Genomic DNA, 11,525 nt, shown 5'->3' on the forward strand with positions numbered 1-11,525 from the left:
ATTCCCCATCATCAGTCAGTAGCCTAATTAGCTTTTCAGAAAAGGTATGTTCTAAAGTGGTTTAGTAAAAATAGTTGATAGGAACCCTTCCTCTTCCAAAGGTTCTGGTCACACTTTTCCACAAGTATACACAGAGTCTAAAGAAAGGGTATGATAGTGGTAAGATGTGCATACAATGAACACAAGTGGCCAAAAGGTAAGCTAACAACTCCTGATTGCTAGAAGTCCTTTTTTCTCTTAATGAACTTCTGCAGAGTTCAAAACAGGGTGAAGCATTTGCTCTGAATAAGCCAATCTGCTGGGCTAGCTAATCACAGGTCAAGGCATTTCTTTTGGTCCATTCTGCTGCTCTTCTTGTTCAGGCTTTTTCTTCAAAGGTAGTGGATACTCTCCCTCCTTTCTTCTCAGATTCCATGAGAAGAGTAAAATACCTGTAATCTTTCCAGACAGTGTAATGTTTACAAGCACAATCAAGAGTGATGCTGGATCACCTCCTGACTCCTGTGGCTACTTCTACCAGCTCCATTGGAAACTGCTACCAACTCTAGTCACTAGTGAAAACTCTTATTGGATCTCAGAATCTCTCAAACTTTCAGGGTCACCTGTAAAAGGAAGTGTAGTAGAGAAAAAGGGGAAAAACTCATTCCTTCTACCAACTGATTCCCTCTCGTGGGCTTGGCTGGAGCTCCTCTACCACTTGATTATCTTGCTGCTAGACTAGTCAATGATGAACTGGCTTGCTATTTTATATAAAATGGGTCATGAATATGTCTGACTCTTTTATGTGTGGTATAACTTGTATATATGCAATGATCAAAGCACTTTAATTTTCAAAATTGATTAAGTATTTGCTCACACTTAGTTTACACTTTTTATTGGTTCAGTAGAGCTATCTGGGCCTTCTGTGATTATATCTATATAGCTATACTTTTATATGCATGTCTGTATTACATATGTATGTGTATGTGTCTATGTGAATAATTCCATGTATATGTATACATATTTATATTTATGCATATGCAGAGGTATACCAGAGGCAGCTCATATCAGGTCATGAGAGCTGATCATTATATTTTCAGTGGGAGTATTTATACTTCAGAAACAGCAAACAGTACAAATCAGGGCTTGAATTATATTATTTCGTTAATTATCCTGAGTTACAAAAGTAAAGGAAAAATGTTAGTGATGCAAATTTAACTCTAAAAGTGTCATTCATTTTTAAAGATAGTTGTTAAACATTTTCTAAAAGTTCATTGTATATAAAGAGCTTTAAATAGCAAAAAGAGGTTTTTATATTTGATCCTGGAGGTAACAGGGAGCCACTAAATGTTGAGTGGGGTAATGACGCTGTCAGACCTACCCTTGAGAAAATTGACTCTAGATTACGATAGGGAAAGAAGTGAGACAGAGGAACCAATTAGAAGATTACTGAAATAGTAGAGCAAAGAAGTGATGCAAGCTTGAACCAGGGTCACAACTGAGTTAGTGATGAGAAGGGGGCATATGCAAGAGATGTTCTGAAGGGAGAAACAAACCTAAATTCAGCAACAGATTTGCGTAAGGAGTGGTGAAGAGAGGGAATAGTGAGATAGAGGCACTGAGGATAACAGTAAGGTTTTAAGCCCAGGTAACTGAGATGGGAAGCGTAGGGAAATTTAGAAGAGGGGACAGTTTTAAGGGGAAAATAATGAATTCTGTTTTGGACATTTGGGGTTTGAGATGCCTACAGAGTATCCAGTTTAAAATGTCCAGAAGGCAGTTAGTGATAAGAGGCTGGAGCTCAGGAGAGAGATTAAGGCTGGATATATAGATTTCAGAATCATTTGAACAGAGATGATCATTAAACCCATAGTAGCTAATGCAATCAGTGAGAGAGTATAGAGGAAAAATGGAAGAGGACCCAGCATGGAACCTTTGGGAAGTACCCATGGTTAATGAGTGTATTATAGATGAAGATACAGCAAAGGAGACAGAGAAACAGGGGTCAGACAGGTGGGAAGAGAACCAGGTGAGGGCCAAGGAAATAATGTTGTGTGAAATCTCTAAAAACCCTTTGCAAATGTGTAATTTTACTATTTCTGGTGTCTAGTGGGAGGATGTTTGGAGACTGAGGAGACCAAGCAAGGAAACTACTAAAAGAATATTTCTCAAAGGGATAATAAATTTAAGTTACTTTGTAAATTTCACTTATTTCTTTACATAGCACCCATGATCACATATCTCCTAGACAATGGAAATGTCTAGAATAGCCAAGAAGGACTGAGTAGATGTGAGGGAAGGGAATTTTTCTTTGCTTTCTTTTCTAGGCAATTATGTACTAAGACTTGTGGAGTTTTATGCTCTTCCTTTTTTTATAATTTTGATTTTTCCTTCAATAAAGCAAACCCCAGGGCAGCTAGGTGGCACAGTAGATAGAGCACTGGCCCTGGAGCCAGGAGTACCTGAGTTCAAATCTGGCCTCAGACACTTAACACTTACTAGCTGTGTGACCCTGGGCAAGTCACTTAACCCCAATTGCCTCACTAAAAAATAAAAAAATAAAGCAAACTCCAGCTAATGCTGCTTCTTGCTGTGTGTTGATGTCAAAAGAAGTTCACTTACCAACAGAGTAATGACTTCCTACCACCTAGTATAGTCAGTGAAAAATTGTGCTTAATAAATCCAATCACTCTTAAGATATAATAACATGGATTTAAGGAAATGAGAATTAAGGGTGAGCCAATCGCTTCAGTTCTTGAGACCTCAGTTTCATCCTTTGTAAATTAAGTGGTGCTAAATGAGATGACTTCCCATTTCCCTTCCAGTTCTCTAACTGTGAACCCATAATGGTGACTGATTCTTAAGACTTTGCCTTAAGGTTAGGCTGATTAGAGATTTACAGAATTTTATTGATCAAAAAGAGAAATATTTACTTTTTAAGTGCCCAGTGAAAAGAGGCAGTGAGATACAATGGATAGAGTACTGGGCTTGTAGTCAGAAAGACCAGTTCATATCTCATCTCTAACACCTGCTAGCTAAAGGACCTTGGACAAATAATTTGGCTTTCATGAGTTTCAGACAACTCCCTAGGATTTACCTACTAAGTCATGAGACACTTCTATTTACTGTGGAGGAAGGAATCTCCTAAGCCAATAAAATCACAGATAATTAATGAATACATATTTTAGAAAAGACCAAAAAAATTGAATTGGAAGGGGCCTCAGCAGCCATCTAGTCCAACCCATATCTGAAAAGGAATGTCCATTCCCACATACCTGCTAACTGAACATCTATTCTCTCCTGGAAGTCCTCCCCTGATGCCCTTGGGCATGTCTATTTAGAGACATAAAGGCAAATTCCCATTCAGATTCTTGGAGTTAGTCTTTCAGTCATCCCATTCCTGGTAAATGGCATGTAGAATTGAAAAGAACTTTAGAGACTTCCTGATCCAAACTCTTTGAAGACTGATCTTATTTTTTCTTTTTTTTTCTTTTTTTTTTTTGGTGGGGCAATGGGGATTAAGTGACTTGCCCAGGGTGACACAGCTAGTATGCGTCAAGTGTCTGAGGCCAGATTTGAACTCAGGTACTTCTGAATCCAGTGCCAGTGCCAGTGCTTTATCCACTGTACCACCTAGCTGCCCCAAAGACTGATCTTTTAATTGATAAGGAAACAGACCCAGAGAAAGGAAAGGATTTGCCTATGGACATACACATAATTAGCAGTAGCAGTGGAGCTAGATTCTCATTCTATATACTATGTTATTCACTGGGATCAGTAAAATCTAATTAGTTATTGTTGTAGTTCAGGTGCATGTTAGCATGAAGTGCAAGTTCAAGATCTCAAGAGATTTAATCAATGAAGCAAATAATTATTTTAACCCTTCTTTACTAAATATCAACAAACATTCATAAAGAATATACATGGACAGGTGCAACTATTCAGGTGCCCACATATAGGGATGAATCCAGACTGATCACAACAACAACCCACAGGAAAATTAAAAGGTCATCACTTTTGAAGAACGAAACCCCGTTCTCAACACTTTTTAATATGAAATTCACCAAAAATCTAACCTAGTCTATCCTAGTTCTATGTCTCCATGGGTTGGGGATGCTCTTTAAATCACTATTGGCCATGTAGCTTACACTAGTTAGTCTCATACAACTCAAGGTCTGGGTAAAATCAGTAACACCCAAAAAAGTCACCAATTCTTGACCTCTGCAGTTTTTGACATTGTCGATCACCCTCTTCCCCTTGATATTCTCTTCTCTAGGTTTTCATGACCTTGGTCTCTCCTGGTTCTACTCCTACCTGTCTAACATGTTCTTTTTGTAATGATTGTAATGATGCCACCTGCTGGAGACTTACTGTAGAAAAGCTCCACCATGAGGAGAAGGCCTCTGAGGGCAAGCCATGTGGTCAAGGTCCTTGGTGTCAGGAAGTAACGTTTGTTTGTGGGTACCATCTATCAAGGCTACCAGCCAATCAACTTGAGGAGCCTCTCATTTCTAGGAGGAGGACACAAAAGAGGAAGCAGACACTGGTGGGACTGTGCTTCCTCTTTGGCTGGGAGACATTGGCATGGTGGCAGGGAACTTCAGAAGTGGGAGATTAGGAAGGCTAGGATTGCCAGGTTATAAGAAATTTCTTCTCAATCTTTCTCTTTCTTTTACTATCTTTCAATAAACCCTTAAAAAATTCTAAACTCATTTATCAGTGATTTTAGTCAATTTCCCCCAAAAACTGGTGGGGGGAGACAGATTAGAACCCACATTTAGAATTTTTAATTATATAGTTTGGCTGACCACAAAGAGGAAAGCTGATCCTCAATCTTCTGATCTTCCAGTTTGGTAAAAATTTGTTTTTTCCTTATTTGCACATGTGCCTGTCTCTTTAAATTGGGTTTCTCTCTCTCTCTCTCTCTCTCTCTCTCTCTCTCTCTCTCTCTCTCTCTTTATTTTTTTTTTAGTGAGGCAATTGGGGTTAAGTGACTTGCCCAGGGTCACACAGCTAATAAGTGTTAAGTGTCTGAGGTCGGATTTGAACTCAGGTCCTCCTGACTCCAGGGCCAGTGCTCTATCCACTGCGCCACCTAGCTGCCCCTAAATTGGGTTTCTCTTAACAGCTAAGTACCTAGGTTAAGTATATATTTTAACCCTTAAGTACTCTTACCCTCCTATTTTCAAGCCTTGCTCCCTTTTCCAAAATGGACTGGGGACTGTGGGACCAAAGAGGAGTAAGCCTCTTCTCCTGGCTTTTCAACCAGGCCAGGATTGACCTTCTGTTTAAGTTTCGTCCTTATGAATTTGAATGTTCTATTCCTATCTTAATTTTAATTTTAATTTTTACTTTTCTTTGCGTTATAGTGAGGAAATTTTTGAATTACTAAAAAGGGAGTGGAAGATGGTACATTTTATATCATTCAGGACTCCCCCCTTGGGAAAATAATTGCAGCTTGGGACACTTACAAACTGCTGATTCAGCCAGGCATGATGAAAGCAAGGCTTATCAAACTGTGTTTTATGTGGCATAAGAAATATTCTAGCTTACTGGGAAACAAATGGTTAAAGAATGGATCTTTTGATCACTTAACACTGAATTCTCTACAAATGATCCTTCATTTTGAGTCCCCCAAAGATGTAACTTATTGTAATCTCTGGAATGTAGCAAGTGAGGAATTGACTGAAAATGGAGAAAAGGAGGAAGGCTTTGGGCCCGAATGTGAATATAAATCTGACTCTCAGGCTGACACACCAACAAAGGAAACAAAAAAACAAAAGAAGAGAAATAAAAAGAAAAAGGGTTATTGAAACCTATTGCTTAATCTATCAATGGACATATGGAATATTGAGTCTTGCTGATTAGAGTCTTATTTCTTTTTGATAAATTGATTATCACTTTAAGTATCTGTTACTGTTATACTGGATAGAGAATTCATGTATAAGATAATGTGTTTACTTGCTCAAAGAAGATTATGTAATAATGTCTAATATTATCAGCTATTTACGTTCATTTATCATTTATATGTCATTATAGTCTGGGTATGGTTTGGAATTATTGTATATATTACTTACAAGTATATCCTCAGTTATGCAGCATAGCATGCATTTTTACCATCATACTGTCTTTGGTGAAATTAATATGAGATTTATGAATTATGGAAACTTATCATTTCAGAGACTAACTGCTCTTACTGTGAGCTTTAATGCAGGGCCTGGAGAGAATATATGTGCAACAAGAGGAGAGACAGGTTCACGTAAGTCCATGGTTTCCTTATGATGGCAACTATGTAGACCACAATTACTAGACACAGTCCAGTTTTGTCCTCTCTCCCTCCTAAAATAACCAAGTCTAACTTAACTTGTTATCTTTTTCTCTCACTCAGTCTAATGGCATGGTCAGAATCCATCCACCTGTGGCCTAGCACAATTACTGGCTATCTCAAAACCATGAGATGTGGTATGATAACCTTTCCATAACATTTTTAGGTGTCATGAACACATTACTGAATTTGGCTTTGATCTAGACATATGGTGGTAAGAAGTGTTATCAATTGCATAACTACCTCAACCCTGTAGTATATGAAAGAGGGGAATGTAATGGAATGTATTAATTTGATCATTGACAATACTATGCTAAGGATTAGTAAAAATCCAGCAGTTCAACAGCTAAAGAAGTGAATCCAGCTTTCCAGACCAGAGTCCAGCCTACCAGACCAGAGTCCAGTTTGCTCCTGACAACGACTCCAAGAAGACAAGGGCTCAGAGACTTTATGTGAACAGTTTTATTTTGTTGGGTTTTTTCCCTCCTTCTGTTATAATATACACTATCTGTAACCTGTACTCTCTGTAGAGGCCCTCCCTTTGCAAGACCAAGGTAAAAGCATCGCGTTCATGAAGGACTGCCACTTTGGACAAGACTGTCCTCTCTCCCTTTTCTACATTGTTATTAACATATTGTTAGTTAGCATAGGGTATTATATTCTGTTATTTTTGACTGTTTCATCAAGGAAACTCCCCGTGTTTCTTAAAGAAACAAAGGGGATACTGTAATGATTGGAATGATGCCACCTGCTAGAGACTTACTGTAGAAAAGCTCCACCATGAGGAGAAGGCTTCTGAAGGCAAGCCATGTGGTCAAGGTCCTTGGTGTCAGGAAGTAACGTTTGTTTGTGGGTACCATCTATCAAGGCTACCAGCCAATCAACTTGAGGAGCCTCCCATTTCTGAGAGGAGGACACAAAAGAGGAAGCAGATGCTGGTGGGACTGTGCTTCCTCTTTGGCTGGGAGACATTGGCATGGTGGCAGGGAACTTCAGAAATAGGAGATTAGGAAGGCTAGGATTGCCAGGTTATAAGAAATCTCTTCTCAATCTTTCTCTTTCTTTTATTATCTTTCAATAAACCCTTTAAAAAATTCTAAACTTATTTATCAGTGATTTTAGTCAGTTTCCCCCAAAAACTGGTGGGGGGAGACAGATTAGAACCCACATTTAGAATTTTAAATTACACATTTTCTATCTCCTTTGATGGATCTTAATTCATATCACACCCACTAATAGTAAGGGTCCCCCATGTTCTGTCCTTGGCTCTTTACTCTCCCTCTATACTATTTCACTGGATGATCTCATCATGATTTCAATTATCACCTGAAGGCAGATGACTCTCAGATCTACTTATCCAACTCCAACCTCTTTTGTGACCTTCAGTCTTGCATCTCTAACTGCTTATTAAATATTAATCTGTATTTCCCACAGGGCTCTTAAACTCAACACAACCAAAACTGAATTAAGTATCTTCCCTTCCCCAAACTTCTTCCTCTTCCCAACTCCACCATTACTATCTAAAGGATCATTATCCTACCAGTCACCCAAGTCTGAAATCTTGGTGTCATTCTCAACTCCTCTCTTGCACTCAAACTCCACATATACAATCTGTTGTCAAATCTTGTCATTTTTACTTTCAAAAAAACTCTCATATTTGTACCCTTCTCTCCTCTGATATTGATACCATCCAAGTATATACTTCTATACCATTTTAACTAGAAGACTGCAATAGCTTTCTGGTTGTATTCTCTGCCACAAGTTTCTTTCTAGTTTCATCCATCATGCTCAACTCAACTGTCAAAATTATCATCCTAAACTGTAGGTTTGACCAGGTCACTCCCCCTATTCAATAAGCTTCAGTGTTTCCCTGTTACTACCAGGAGAAAAAATAAAATCTTCTGTTTGACCTTTAAAACCCTGGCACCTTTTTACCTTTCTTGTATTCTTATTATATATTATTCTCCTCTTCATATTTTGGAACCCAATGACAGTGGCCTTCTTGCTGGGTGTTCAGAGAGAACTAGCTCCTCTGCTAAGAGGGCTTGCTGAGACCTTTTCATGGATGCTCATCCACCTTTGGTGTTCACCTGGCACTCAACTCTTACTATGGCTCCAAGAAACTGTAACACAAGCAGTGGCCACACCCCAATAAACCACCTCAGCAGACTAGTTAACCAGGTTAAGGGCAACCAATGAGCTTCATACCCATCAGTGTGTCACAGGGGTGTCTACCTCAAGTATGTGAAGATTTCCCATGATGCATTAGGCAGATAAGAATAATTTGTTCCAATAGTCATGAAGGTGGCTGAAGCAGGCATTGGGGAGCTTCTAGAGCTTTGTCAGACATTGAAGAGACCAGAATCAACCACTGTATTCCAGGCCATCTTTAGTTATCCTGACTTTTGTCTTGCCACTGGACTTCAATGACTCTGTAAGAAAGAATGAGACTGATGACTTTGTGCAACTCTGTCTCACTTAAACCTAATCAACAAGCAAGTCAGGGTATCATCCCATGATGTCATTGGTCCCCTTCTAAAACAAAAGACAAACAACACCTTCTAGCTGATTGTTTTAAAAGGCTGTCCCCCAATTCCTGCAATGATCTCCCTCCTCATGTCCACCTCCTAGGTGCTCTAATTTTCCTCAAGTCTTAGGTAAAGTCTGATTTATACAAGAAATCTTTCCCATTCTCATAACATGCCCATGGACTCTGTCACCTTCAAGATATTTATGCATGAATTCCAAAGGCAACAGACTACCATGCTCTGAGCATTAGAAATATTTGGCTACAAGAGATTATCATTCCTAGACTCAAGTACCAGGATTGTGGCTTCACACACCAGTGGCAAGTCCATCTGTGGGAGATGAAAGGAAATTTGCCAATGAGAACTTCATCCTGAAGTACCCTTGTCCTGGCATCTTGTCCATGGAAAATCCTGGGTCCGACACAAATGACTCCCACCTTTTCAACTATACCCAATGGTCAGATAGCAGCACCCTGATCTTTGACCCAAGTAACAGAAGGCAAAATATTGTAAAAAAATCTTGGAGTGCTTTGAATCCTAGGATGATTGACCAGCAAGATGACCCTTGCTGACTATAGGCAGCTCTCATAAGGGTTTGATGTTTGGCGGGGTTTTTTTGGTTTTTGGTTTTTTGGTCTTAACCACCAAACTATTCCTTCTATGGCTGAATAGGATACTTCCCAATGCAATTTGCTCCTATACACTGTGATTATGTTTCATTTCCTTTTTTCTTCTACCAGTCTTCTACATTGAAGAGTTAAATGTATGGTAATAAAATAAAACCAAACCGTGAAAAAAGGAATGTTTCTTCATTTTTATGGCTCTGGTTATCCACTCTTTGATGGGATGGATGTGTCTTCCACTTCATCTACACCTTTCACACAAGCAATCAGCAAGTATTTATGAAGCATTTACTATGTGCCAGCATAGTCCTTGCCCTCAAAAAGCCTATACATACATAGATAGGTATATCCAAAATACAGACTAGATGCAAAGTACTTGGACAGAAAAAGACACTAGAAGCTGTGAGACTGGGAGAGCCCTTCTTTTTCAATTTCATGTAATTGAGTTGGGTTAAATATAGTATGGCTTGTTAGCTATGACAGAGACAAAACAAAGAGCAGCCCATGAAAGATCCCAACTTCTCTTTTCCCAACATTTTTTCCCCAACACTTTTTGTTTTGTTTTGTTTTGTTTTTTAGTGAGGCAATTGGGGTTAAGTGACTTGCCTAAGGTCACGCAGCTAGTAAGTGTTAAGTGTCTGAGGCCAGATTTGAACTCAGGTACTCCTGACTCCAGGAGTCCACTGCACCACCTAGCCGCCCCCCTCCCCAACACTTTTAATGAATGTGTTTAGCCCCTGACAATGTTGATATTCCTGGTAAAATTACCGTAGGATAACTCCAGTCACTCTTTTTTTTTTTGACATTTTATAATTTTATTTAAATGAAGTTCAATTTACTTTTCATCCACATTGACTGTCTGTAAACTTTTGAAAGTGGTAACAGGCACATAAGTAACCAAGGTATACAGCTTGTTTGGTGAATCGTCATCCTCATTGCATTTCCTGGACAAGTGCACTTGGATACGGTACAGGACATTCCTTCTTCCTTTGGCCCAAACAACTTTGTTGAGTCTTGTGTCGATGCAGACATTTAGAGTTCTCATTTCTTTCATGGCAAATTTGTGGGTTTCCTTTCGAGCCTGAGGAACTTGCTTTTTGAAGCCTACTCCATGAATCCACTCATGAATGTTGATGGTATATTCTCTGGTCACCACCTCATTGATGGCAGAATGTCCCTTCTTTTTCTCTCCACCTTTCTTTGTGGGAGCCATCCTGACCAGGACCAGGATAGAAAGGAACACTCCAGTCACTCTTTTTTTGTTTGTCTTTTTGTTTGTTTTGTTTTGTTTTTTTTTTTAGTGAGGCAACTGGGGTTAAGTGACTTGCCCGGGGTCACACAGCTAGTAAGTGTTAAGCGTCTGAGGCCGGATTTGAACTCAGGTACTCCTGACTCTAGGGCCTGTGCTCTATCCACTGTGCCACCTAGCTGCCCCATCCAGTCACTCTTAAATGCTACTAAACCTTTGTTTCTGGGCTATGGACCTATATGGTTTATTTATTAATTGGGCTCCTAGAATCCTTTCTTCTGGCTAATTTCAGTCATGAGGTCTTTCTTCCAATAATCATTTGAATGGCTAATATTTGGCACTGGGAACATCTGAATTTAGCTTATTTCTAGTTCTCCCATAAGAATACTCAGCCCACAAGACAAAGAATTTAAAACAAGTGTATTACACACAACAAGGAACAGAGAAAGGACACATATCTGTGCCCATAGATAGTCAAGAAAACTCTGATGATCCCAACCCCCCTCAGACCCACAGACCTATGCCACTGTTTTTCTCCAGAGCCATATGGGTCCAATGGCAAGATATAATTCAGGATGACTGGAGATGGCCCTGGATTTTAAGACAGTTGGGGTCAAGTGACTTGCCCAGGGTCACACAGCTAGTAAGTGGCTGAGCTGAGAGGTGAACTCAGATCCTCCCAGCCTCATGGCCAGTAATCTATCCATTGTGCCACCTAGCTGCCCACCATTGCTCTACAATTAGAGTATAACCTTGAATTTGAAATATCCTACCCCCATACCTTGCCCAATTAAGAAAAGAACCTGAGGCTGCCAGAAAAA

The 11,525-nt window shown here is 39.4% G+C and overlaps 1 protein-coding gene across 1 annotated transcript; it reads right to left on the reverse strand.

The window, feature by feature from the left end:
• Window positions 1-10,290: 10,290 nt before the first annotated feature.
• LOC122738384 (60S ribosomal protein L31-like) lies at window positions 10,291-10,690 on the reverse strand. The gene has a single exon (XM_043980436.1). The coding sequence runs from the start codon at window positions 10,666-10,668 to the stop codon at window positions 10,291-10,293; it is 378 nt and encodes a 125-aa protein (XP_043836371.1). The 5' UTR covers window positions 10,669-10,690.
• Window positions 10,691-11,525: the final 835 nt, after the last annotated feature.

Source organism: Dromiciops gliroides, chromosome 2 (assembly GCF_019393635.1).
Source record: "Dromiciops gliroides isolate mDroGli1 chromosome 2, mDroGli1.pri, whole genome shotgun sequence".
NCBI classification, from domain to species: Eukaryota; Metazoa; Chordata; class Mammalia; order Microbiotheria; family Microbiotheriidae; genus Dromiciops; species Dromiciops gliroides.

Coding starts and splice junctions, on each gene's coding strand:
- LOC122738384 (XM_043980436.1), bottom strand. CDS start 10,668: ATGGCTCCCACAAAGAAAGGTGGAGAGAAAAAGAAGGGACATTCTGCC.